Source organism: Anopheles gambiae, chromosome 3 (assembly GCF_943734735.2).
Source record: "Anopheles gambiae chromosome 3, idAnoGambNW_F1_1, whole genome shotgun sequence".
Taxonomy (NCBI): domain Eukaryota; kingdom Metazoa; phylum Arthropoda; class Insecta; order Diptera; family Culicidae; genus Anopheles; species Anopheles gambiae.
The window spans coordinates 13,739,962-13,752,354 of NC_064602.1; the positions used below are offsets into that span (position 1 = coordinate 13,739,962).

Genomic DNA, 12,393 nt, shown 5'->3' on the forward strand with positions numbered 1-12,393 from the left:
AGGTCAGTACGGTCAAGCGTTGGTACTGTGGATGGTTCGTGCAGGAGTCGGTAAGAGTTTGACGTAATTTCTGTTTGCTTTTCTGCTTAGTTAATGTACTTGTGCGGCGTACGACTTTCATAATTTGAAGATAATGTTTAGCTTTTTGATGAGCAATAACAAACAAAAGGAGCTTATTATATCGATTCAGGCTTCAATTTGTTTCCAAGTAATGAAAACGGGTAAGGATGAAGGGAGCCGCAAAAGGATTATTCTTGGCAATGCAGGAGAACATTTTCTTTACTTTCAATTTACACATCTTCTTTGTAGCGAACAACCATAGTCGCATTTATTAAAGTCGTAAATAAAATGTTATCCTCTCATTTCGGTACGGGATTTGGCTAATGCAACATCGTACAAAAAATGGTCCAGGGGCCAAACAAAGTTTTTTATTTGCACAGCGTGAGTTTGTAAAAATAAAACAAAGGTAAACAAATCCTCTTATTTCCAATATCGAGAAATTTGCGCCCTACATTATGCAAAACGCTTTACAAAAAGTGTTAATTTGTGATGAAGGGTGGTATAAACGTAAGAAAATGTAAAATAGAACTGAAATTAAATTTTAATGATTTTCTTGTTCAAAATCTATTCGACCTGGTTTGTTAAATTTTTATAAAACTATTTGAAGAAAACTTTATTTAGTTTCTCAATTTTAATGCTGTGTGCCACGTTCTTAGGCTGGCTGATATATCTTCTTCTTCTTTGGCACAACCAGTGCTGCAAAATGTCACTGTCAATGTCATAAAAATCAGACTGAAACAAAATCGTACACGAAAATCCAAACCCTGAATCCACCGGTAATCTACCTGCGGCAAATGATTTGAGTTGGCTGTGATGGTAGCAAGAAGATCAGCAGCATAATTCAGTTACCCCAAAAAGTTCAGTCTCGGAAGCTCTCGGACTGGTGGACCTGGTGTTCGAGCAAAGTATACCATTTAGTATCTATTCTGTACCATCAATGAGCTGTTACACGCAGACCATGCGGTGTTGCCCTTTGCTGCGGTACATATAGCACACCACACCCCGCCACAACGATACGATGTATGGTGCGCGCTGTGCGTTGCTTTCTTTACATTCCCGTTTTTTTGTTGTTGTAGCCGGCCAGTAAGCTTTCGCCGCTAGCCGAGGCTCCCCAGCGCGAGGATTGTGGCCAATGAATATTCATGGGAAATAGCCGGCATGGGATCGCGAAGTTACACACCTGTGAGTGTAAGTGTGTGTGTGTGTGCGTGTGTCTACCACCCCGGCCTGCACCAGAGATATCAGCAGTGTGGCCCTATTTTATGCCCTACTGGAGGTCAGGGTTAGGGCGCGCGTAACGAGTTTGATAAACACATGCGACACCACACCGGACTGTGTGCGACTGCTGTGGCACTTGCCCTTCCGTGCGGGAAGGGCACATGATGATAACGAATTTGGTGTGGGAAGGGACAACGAACGGAGGAGCCCGAGTGCGCCTACCTGACGGGTGTTGTCGCGCCGGAACCGCCGCGTGACGAGCTCGGCTGATTGGTGCCGTGCGTCGGCGAGTCCACACTGTTGGCCGCCGTGGTCACCGGTGTGGCGTGCGAAACGAGCCACCCGTCCACCATGTTGCGCGTCGCCTTGCGGATGAAGTAATCCTGCATGAACTCCGGGTTCTCGTCCAGCCACGACTCCATGCGGGCAAACTCGGCATCGTATCCGCCACCACCACCGATGGCTCCACCTGCCGATCCTTGAGCGCCTTGGGTTGGACCTCCCGTGCAGCCGCCGCAACCCAGCGCCCCTGTCTGCTGGTGATGGTGATGATGGTGATGGTGATGGTGATGGCTGTTGGGGGGAGGATGATGGCTACCGCTACTGCCGCTGTTGCTGCCGCTGCTGCTGCTGCTATTTGCATGATGGTGGCTGTGGTGGTTGTGGTGCGGGTGGTGATGGTGAAGGTTGCTGTGTGGTGGTAGCTGTAGCGGCAGGGGGACACCAGCACGAGAGCCCAACGTAGCATCGAGCCCCACTGTGCCCCCCTGCTCGGTGGGCATTCTGCTCTGGGGCTCCTCTATGCTGCGCAAGTGCAGTCCTGCGAAATACACACACAGAGAGAAAGAGAGAGTGAGAAAAAGAAAAATAAGAAACGTGTGTGTGTGGGTGAGCGGAAAGAAAATCTCATGTCGCATGGGTGGCGAACAACAGCGGTGTACGAATTATTTAACTTGATTAAGCGATTTCGGGAGACCGGTAGACGAGCAGCCCCTCGCAGGCTCGGGAGGTGTAGGGGAGCTGTAGCCCTTTCACTGTGGAGGAGGGGGAGGGAAAGATAAGCGGATCGTCTGGGTACATATCGCATTGAATGCGTCCGTTCGAGTGTTATGCGGATGATAAATGTGATTTTGCTGTTGTTGTTGTGGGTGTTTGACACGCACAGCCTCTGTTAGCAGACGGAGAGCAAATCTTGGTAGAGTTATTAGGAAGTATGTAAATCATTTTTTGCATTGTCTGGCAAGGTAGCTGTAGTAACACGACGTATAATGCATCAATATTTGTTTATGTAAATATTGTGGCTGTTTATGTAATTTACATTTAATGATCCGCTTCCGTTACAAATTTTAAACCATAAACTTATTTTATGTCGGTTTCAATTAGTGTTGATATTTTATATATTAATATTTTTATATTGTTCATATATTGGCATCATATATCGGCTGTCTAGGACTATTTATTGACTGTTATTTATATTTTTAAGATGTATTATAGTGTTTCCCACGATTTATTGGTCAGTTCCCATGATTTTTTGGTGCAATTCCAACATGTTTTGATCGTATCCCATAGATTTTTGGTTCGTTCCCATAATTTATTGGTATTTTCCGATTGCATATCAATACAATTGGACCAAAAAAATCTGAGAAACGGCCGAAAAATCGTGGGAACGCACCAAAAAAACATGGGAACCAACCAAAACATGATGGGAACCAACCAATAAGTGGTGGGAAACCCTGTATTAATATACAGGTAGTCCCCGATATTCATCTTGTTAATCTTGTACGAGGATTCAGAGCTACGAGGTTTTCTAAATTGAACAAATCTTTGATCAAATTGAACTGATTTGTAACATCAGTTGTCAAATGCAAAATACTTTCCCTATTCGTCGGAATTTATAAATCTTTCAAGATGGTATAAAATTGTTATGTTCAGTCTGAATTAAATACAATAATAAATTAAGTGGTAAAAATCCTTGTACTTCAAGCAAAATTGCACTTTAATTGACTTTCTCGGAAATTCGAGATATTGGTTCGGTTTGTTCTCGGTCCGCATTAATATCATATCTCAGGGACAATCTGTATACGCATTGCTCTCCAAACACTTTCTAGGTCAGTGTGTCCGATATCAGAACAATCACTTCCAGAAATGAAAAACAGCTTTTTTTTAAGAAGAGCGAGTAGCTCAACTCTTTTTCTCCTTTTTCCGATTCTATATGATTGGCTGGATTTATAACGATGCATGAATTTTAGAACTACACGTACTTTAAAATGTATGAGTTTATTTTAGTCTTTTATGTGTTATGTTATGTCCCTATAGCAAAATACTGTATCTAGAAATGTCACATCATACTCAACATGTACTCACAATAAAATATTCAAAAAAAAAATCAAAGAGTGTTTTTGATTGCTTTATCATATATTCAAAACCATTGCATGGCTTTTTGTGGAAACCTTTACACGAATACAGACAACAAATAAATATGCATGAAGGATATTTTGAAAATTCTTTAAAATTTATAAAACAATATTGAAATGTGAAACAGTCACTATTACAGTAATATCCACTGACGATTGCAATGTTAATTTGTTATTTATAGTTTTGTTATTTGTTATCTATTCATTTGACAATTAAATGTCCTTAGCGTTTGGTCTTTATTTTTATGAATTGAGTTAGTATTTTTGTGTTTTAAGCATTACTGAAGCATTCAGGTAGATCAAAAATCTGATAAATAAAACAACAAGTAAATATATTCTTATACGATTGTCGTAAAAAGGAACCGTGGGAAAAGGTCCTTTACGTCACATTTGATTTCAAAGAATGTACATTCATTTCTTAAAGGCAATTTAATACATTTTTCCACCGAAAACTTGCTGATCCTAATCTTCATTTGCTTCACAAAAGTACTAGCAAGTTTAAATTCTCTTGGAGGAGAAAGTTGATCTCAAGCGTGCAGTAAAATAATATCTGTCTCCTACGCCAGCAGAACAGCCAACAGCCCTCGCGCCCTGCTGGTAGCAAGAGCTTGGGAAAGTGTGCAATGTCTTATCATCTGAGACAACAAAAGTTTCACCGTTTTGAGCCGCCGCAGAAAAACATGATACCCTTCTCCTTCACCGTTCCCTTCGCACACCCGAGAAGCTCTGAAACAACGGAAATGTTGTCCAGCATAATGTTTCGTGTTTCGTGGCGAGAACATTTCCAATCCCCTGGTACCGAGGGAGCAGCAGTCTTGGAAGGGGGGCGATGGAGATCGTAGGTAGGTTGCGAAAACAGTTTGGCAAAGATCAATCGAAATGCACACACACACAGACACATTAGCCAGAGAGTGTGTCTCGGTGGAAGCGTATTCACTTTCAAAGCTCGAATTTCTCGCAGGTATCCAAGGTAGTGCGGAACGCCCGGTACCGGTTAAATCGATATGGAGAGCCCAGCGCACCAAACTCTTCGGCTTTGTTTGCACAACCCTGACCGTCCCCCCGTCCCCCCATTGTGCACGTGATTCAGGTGAATAGTCAAAATGAATTCGGACGAGGTGAGCAAGGGATTCCCTGTTTCACCAATTCCGCTCTACCGATAGCAACGCGAGAACGTGGCCGAAATGATTTTGCAAGGATCAAATTTAGTCATACCGATAAAGTATCGCTTAGTTGCGAGAAATGTTTGCGGCTCAATGGAGCTATTGTTTTCCCTTTGCGTTGTTTTCCCCTTTTTTTTTTTGTTCAACCGCCCCAAAATAAGGAAATATGATCGTATTGTATCCGAAGCGTGCACACAGCTTCCCGAGAATTGAACGCCGAACACAAAGGCTCGCAAAACCGGTAAAGTGTAATTTATTATCCCGATGGCCAGCAGCAACACCGAGCCAACTCTCATCCCTTAGCCGTGTTATTTTGGTGAGGAAGGATCCACTGCACGAACCACGCTGCACTCTGTAGAAAGAAAAGCCAACCCGTACGACCCGGGGGGAGTTGGAAGTTTCCTGCTTTACAGATTTCACACAGCATGCACAGACCCCGACTGACACGAAGAAGATGCTGTTTCTACTCCAAATCCAACCCCTTTCGGGGGAAAAAAACGGAAACGGAAATGGTCCGCACAGACGGCAGCAAACCAAGCTGTATGTGTATGTATGTAGCCGGAACGGAGAATGGCGTTTAAGATTAGCGGAAATTACCTTGCTTGTTTCGCTTGTAACGACAACCATTGAAACGACACATGCTAGTGCCCTGGCCCATCAGGGCCCCCTGTTACGTCGCTGGCAGGAAGCTGGCTCCGTTTCCGGCACTATTTTCCAATAAACGCACTCACTACTCGGGCCGGACGCCCCGATACCGGATGGGGGTGGTGGTGTTGTCCGGTGCCGTTGCCACTGGTTCGTACCGGACCGACGACAGCGCCACCGGCGACGGCCTACGGGTAGCTGGGCAGTAACCGAACGACCACAACCACTACTGGCACCACTACTAATGCTGCTGATGCTGGTGCTGCTGCTGCTACTACCACCACTACTACTTCCACATTCGCGCTGTTCGCTAGCAGTGTTCGGTGCGGTGCGGAAGCAGTGCCACATCATTTTACCCGCACATTCGACGCACTGTCATGGAACGCGCAAACGAGCAGACAAAACCGGGGCGGAGCGTCGATCGGGATGACGTACTTCACACACCTGTCTCGCTGTATGAGTGTCTGTGTAAGAGTTTTTCCTACTTTCACCGGTTTTTTTGTTTGTTCTCCTGAATTCACTTTTTTTCCACTTTTGCCACTTGCAATCACTCCGGTTATTAGAGTATTAGTTCGTGGTATTACGCGAGCTCAATTTAACTTTTGCTACCGAACGAAGGAGAAGGGTGTTCATTAGGAGGGAAGGAGAAAATAAATAGTCAAATAACTACTGCTGGGGCTGGCACTAGAGTTATGCTCTCGTTTCGAAGTTTCGAACCCGGCGCTGGTGGTGCTAGCGTGACAGTTACAGCAAATGGCTAATGTTCACATCCCAGGGGTCCTGAATAGGACAAAGTTGCACGGTTTTGCTTGTGTTGGACAGTATATTACCGAGGGAAGGCATAAGTACATAGTTGAGCTGTATTTATATGATATGTGATTTGACATGAATTATTGGTGACATTTGACAACGCGAACCAACATGTCAAGTAAGCAGAATTAGTTTAATATTGCAGAAACCCATAATTATAGCACATTGAAGGCATTGAAACAAGTCGCGTCCAATACGATTTTTTTTTACAAATTCCTAAAACAATCAATATTGTAATTAATCGGTTAAAGACGATTAAGGGTGCCATATTACTATAGTTTTCAGTAGAAAATATGTATTTCTCCACCTCATGAACCTTGCTAAGGGCGGTCCCGTGGTACAGTCGTCAACACGCACGTCTTAACAACATGGCTGTCGTGGGTTGAAGTCTAGAATGAACCTTTTCTCTGTAGCAAGGACTATTCGTATTAAATTTAATTTGTCTGGTATTTAATAAGTCTCGAAAGTCTCCATTATAGGTCGGAATGTCCGCGTAGGCCGTTACGCCAAGTAGGAGTAGAACCTTGCTAAGAATAAATCCTTTTTTGCATATAAATTTGATTTGTAACGATACGAATAGGTACAAATTGGAAATTTGACGTGATTCCTATTAATTTGACAGCTCCATGTGTTTCTTGAAAATATTGAAATATTTTTAATTGTTTGTATGCTGTTTTTGAATTTTATCAATATTTAATTAGCTTGTTTGATTGCATTGGTATCGAAAAATACTTTTTTTTAAATAAAAATATTGAATTCTTATTAGCTATTGTTCGACATTCGCACCGATGGTATGAAGTATTTTTTAATAGGAATATTAAATAGGAAAAAAGTTACACATACGCTCCAAGCTCTATTAAAACAATTCATATTGGCTTCCATATTGGCAGGGAAATGTTGGATATTCGTTAGCCATTTCCAAAATTTTCTTTCTGTAAGTGTGCTGTGTATAAAAAAGTTGATTTAACGATGATGGTCGGGCCTTTATAAAGAGTTCTTAGGTTGTCCAAAGTATGATCAGGACAAGCGTTCTCTGAATCGGAACAACATAACCATAGTACGGCCGTCCATTGTGAACATGCTCATATATCCCATATATTATTTCAATTATGCAACCATTCAAATGCTTATTTCATAAACCCCTTGAATGCTGTAACAGTGTGCCTTTGCAAAACTATATAAAACTGTCTTGAATGGTACACAAATTACAAACCAAACAATAATAACGACCCATGCCCAAATAGTACGTCAAACTTTGCGTTCGTGCCGAACGCCTGTAATACACTGACAAGACATTAATTGCATTGCAAGTGAAAACATTAATTGCTGTCACTCAAAAATGCTACCCCGCTTTCTGCCGTTCGGGCGCAAACAATTCCACCCCCTTTCTCCAGCAAAACGCACGATGGATGCGGATGGTGTGAACAACAGTTTTCTTGCTTAATCATTCCGTTGTAATACTAACATTCGCACCATTTGCGCCACTAGCCGCAGAAAAGGTGACCGCACAAACACCGATGACCAATGCATTTTTCACTGTCCGGCACGACAGCCCAGCCGAGGGAGCACTTTGTACGAAACCACCAATTGATAGTCAACCGGCACGCGATGCATTTCCTCCTTTAATGGACAACCCTAATGGAGACGCCTGGTGGCCCATGTTCGGCGCACCATGTACGGGGCGCGCGCGCAGCGGCACCCCACTAGCGATTGGCCGATTGGAATTGTCAAACAGTCAAACATTACGTTAACCGCCTTAATGGCAAACGGCAAACGGTTCGATCGTGTTCGCGTGCTCGGTACTTAAATTTTCTATTTATGATGGGTGTACTCTCCCAGCCCAAAAAGTGTGATTGTGAAGATAAATTATGAAACTTGTCGGGATGCCGGGGTGGGATGGCAGGGAGGCGAGGGCGTCGGGTGCCAAGTGCCAAGCTGCCAAAGCGAGTGGTAGCTTGGTTCGATGAAATTTAAACGACAAGAATAAAACGAAGAACGACCCGCACAGCGAGACCATTAATGTGGGTGATGGTGATGGACGTGGTACAGCCGACCCCCGAAGGAGCGGGAAGTGGGCACGAATGACTCGGAAACATTACAGCTTTTTTTTTTGTTCGCTGTATAGCAATCTGCAACTATTGCAATGCAGTAGCGATGATCTCGCACTTTGTTTCATTAGTATGCGGTCCGTTTCCGCGAAACGAAGAAGACGCCGCTGCTCGGCATGCCCTTACGCTAACCCTGCCGCCCACAGAACGGCACACTGTGTGGTTCGCGGCAATGATGGCGAATGAGTTTTGAAAGTGAAATTCCACCACCAGGAGGGTTGGAGGTAGGAGTAGTGGCCGGGGTAAGTGGGGTAGGAAACGAGAAGCATCGATCCATCGTGCGGGTGGTCGCTCCATGGTGACGACGCTGCTCTGTCTGTTTTTCTTCCTGCCTTTTTCTTGTTTCCCCGTTTGGCCAGTATGGTGCTAAGTTTCTTCACGACCTTTATTTTTTTTGTATTGTTACCCTTGTCCAGTGTGCATTAATAGGACGCGCTACCGCGCTGGGAGGGTTGGGTGGATGGGGGAAGCGGCCTGAACGGGCGAATGGAATATGTAATTCGTGGAAAAGCTCTAGCGCAACATTCCTGCCTTGTAACCAAGGCAGGCGCGTTCGGCGAAGCCTTTCTCGCTTAATCAGCGCGCCGCGAGAATCAGCGGGAGGGGGGGGGGGGATGCGGGGAATCAATTTCATCCAATCGCGCTGATGACACAGCTAAGATCGTTCATCTGCCGATGATTAAATTGTTTGAACAGTTCAAGCGTCGGCCCGTGCCGTTGTCTGATCAAAGAGAGCTTTCACGGGAAGTGTGGGGGAGGGGGGCGATCTATGTTCACATGTGTACCAGAACACGAGGTGGAATGTAGGGAGCGAAGGGCGATAGTTCTTTTCTCTCTGTAGTGAATAGGTTGCCAGTTGCTTTGCTGTGTGTAATGGCTTCATGCTGAGGGGCAGAATTTTTTGCACATGCTAGGAAGAAGGGTGCTATTGCATACATTGAGGCGAATACAAAGTTGCTCGTAGGATATTCAATTTTGAAAATGGATTTTTTGTAGCTGCAAGAAACGTTTAACACCACTGTGCTGTCCATGATTGAGCTGAACTGATTGTGCTGTCTCTCAGTGCGGCTCGTAACCCTTGCATCAAACGATTTCATCCACAATAGTTTTTTTGTAATCTCAGAATGATGGTCGCTTCAACAAGATGATGTTATCCAAATAGTTACAATGTAAACAACAATCCTGGTAGTAGCATGGATTAAATTCCAAAAATCATCAACTGTACTAAAAAAAAAACGTCTCGAGTGGTCTCGTGGCACAGTCGTCAACTCGTATGATCCAATAACATGCCCGTAATGGGGTCAAATCTAGAATCAACCGTCTCCCCGTAGCAAGGATTGACTATTCGGCTATGTGGTAATGAATTAAGTCTCGAAATCCTGTATAGGCTGGTAGGTCAGCGTAGGACTTTACGCAAATTTAAGAAGAAGACAAAGAATACAATGGGAAATACAACTATACACATGTACTCGAAAAAGAATACAGAATTCGAACTAAATATAATATGGAAAGACACTGTCTAGGTTTTGGTACATAATTTAACACAGATTAAGAATGCGGGTCTTCTCACATGCGAGAGCCCGTGTGATTTCCGTTACCATGTTCCGTTTATTCAGCACGCAAAAAAAATCTAATTCACTCTAATGTGCGAGTGTTCATATGAGCTTTACAACCCATTCCAGCATGTCTTCTTTGGAGTGTTTACATCAATTGCAGCAAACTAGTGATGTGCTCTCTGGAACGCACCCAGGACTTCGATCCAACTCCGGTTACTGTAAGTCCGATTTCGATTACGGCAAAAATCGGGACCAGATCCCGGTGTCAGAGTCGTTCGAAGATGGAGTCGTCCGATGTCGTTCGGAGTTGGAGTCGTCCGGAGCCGGAGATATCCGGAGACGTCCGGAGTCGTCCGAAGTAAGAAACGTCCGTAGTCGGTATCGGCTGGAGTTGGCCGGAATCAGAATGAATCTGGAGTCTGAGTTATTGGAATTATAGTAAGCCGTATTTGGGTTATGAGTAATTTAATCATAGTAACCTATGAATTTGTGTAGTTATAAGTTTTGGTATGAAATACAATTCATTCTGTTTCTAACCGTACACCAAGCTGGTTGACTTCACTACTTCCAATAGGTTATGGGCCCAGAACCCAGAAGCGTACAGTGATTGAAGCAGAATCTTTTCGCCGTTATTCCGAAGAAGTTTTAAGATGAACCCGAACTCCACTGGATCCTCAAGCGCTGCAGGTAGTAGCATTTCAACATCAAGTCTTCCTGGCATAGAACGACTCATCGGGAGAGAAAATTGGGAAACATGGAAGTTTGCCGTGCAAACGTTCCTGGAACTTGAAGATCTCTGGTGTGCAGTAAAGCCGAAGAAAAACGACGATGGAAGCTACGAATCCGTCGATACAGCAAAGGATCGAAAGGCACGAGCGAAAATCATCTTACTTCTTGAACCAGTGAACTACGTTCACGTGAAGGAAGCGACAACAGCGAAAGAAGTTTGGTCCAAACTAGAAAAGGCTTTCGATGACTCTGGCCTCACAAGACGAGTCGGATTGTTGCATAAATTAATCAAGACAGATCTAGAATCATGCGATTCTATGTCGGATTATGTTAATCGTATTGTATCAACGGCGCATCAACTGAATGGAATTGGTTTCCCGATTTCAGAGGAGTGGGTCGGAAATCTATTACTGGCTGGATTAACAGAACAGTATCGCCCAATGATCATGGCCCTTGAAAACTCCGGTATTGTCATCACTGGGGACATCATTAAAACGAAACTTCTACAAGAGGTTCCTCCCACATCAGTTGAACCTGCGTTTGCGGCAAGGACGAAGCACGTTAATGCTGGTAAGCAAACTAAAAAATCGAATACAGCTAAGGGACCGAAATGTCGAAAATGTTCGAAATTTGGTCATATAGCGAAGGATTGCTACAGCACGAAGGGAAACGATTCGTTCTGTGTAGTGCTTTCTACGTGTGGATCGTCGGAATACGGAAAATGGTATTTCGATTCCGGAGCAAGTGTCCACATGACGAACAATAGCGATTTTTTGATGTATGCGAAAACATCTAGTGGAACTGTGGTAGCAGCCAACGGGGAGAACATGCAAATCACCGCGAAGGGATCCTGTGTTTTGAAGCCTTCGTGCCAAAAAGGTGAAATTCCCGTTGATGACGTGCAGCTAATCCCGAATCTATCCGTGAACCTTTTATCGGTAAATCAAATTGTGAAAAAAGGCTACTCCGTTACGTTCACCAATGAAGGATGCGAAGTGGTTAACCGAAACGGCGATATCATTGCTACTGGTAGCCATGACAACGATCTGTTCAAGCTTGACGAACGTAAAGAAGGTGAGAAAACCGCGTTGACAGTTTCTTCAACAGGGAGCTTGGAACTATGGCATCAAAGGATGGGCCATCTTAACATCAACGGTGTCCGAAGCCTTGCAAATGGAATAGTGACTGGCGTCAATATTGTTGGAGATACCATGGCCGATTGCAAAGAATGTCCAATGGGCAAACATAGCCGTCATCCTTTTAGCAAGATAGGATCGCGGGCGGCTGAAATACTCGAATTGGTTCATTCTGACATTTGCGGGCCGATGGAAGTCAAATCTCTAGGAGGAAGCCGATATTATATTGTATTTGTGGATGACAAATCACGCCGGATGTGGACATATTTCTTGAAATCCAAGTCGGAAGCTGAGGTAAACAAAATTTTCCAGGATTTTCACAAGATGGTAGAACGGCAATCTGGACGAAAATTGAAGGTACTCAGAACAGACAATGGAAAAGAATATGTCAACACAGGGTTCACAAACTACTTAAAGAAGCACGGCATTGTTCATCAAACATCCAACGCATACACTCCGGAACAGAATGGCATGGCCGAACGAGCGAATAGGTCGATTGTGGAGCGTGCAAGGTGTATGTTACACATGGCGAAACTTTCTAAAAGTTTTTGGGC

The 12,393-nt window shown here is 44.0% G+C and overlaps 1 protein-coding gene across 17 annotated transcripts in view; it reads right to left on the bottom strand.

The window, feature by feature from the left end:
• The window catches only part of LOC1275495 (dual 3',5'-cyclic-AMP and -GMP phosphodiesterase 11), a 93,487-nt gene that overhangs the window by 22,214 nt on the left and 58,880 nt on the right, over positions 1-12,393 (bottom strand). For 10 of the 17 annotated variants that reach the window (XM_061660529.1, XM_061660516.1, XM_061660528.1 and 7 more), the window contains one exon: positions 1,501-2,098. In XM_061660529.1, coding sequence (XP_061516513.1) covers positions 1,501-2,060 — 560 coding nt within the window. In that variant the 5' untranslated portion in view covers positions 2,061-2,098. Of the gene's footprint in view, positions 1-1,500; positions 2,099-5,452; positions 6,106-12,393 lie in introns of all 17 variants that reach the window. The other 7 variants (XM_061660527.1, XM_061660532.1, XM_061660525.1 and 4 more) reach the window with 1 other exon arrangement.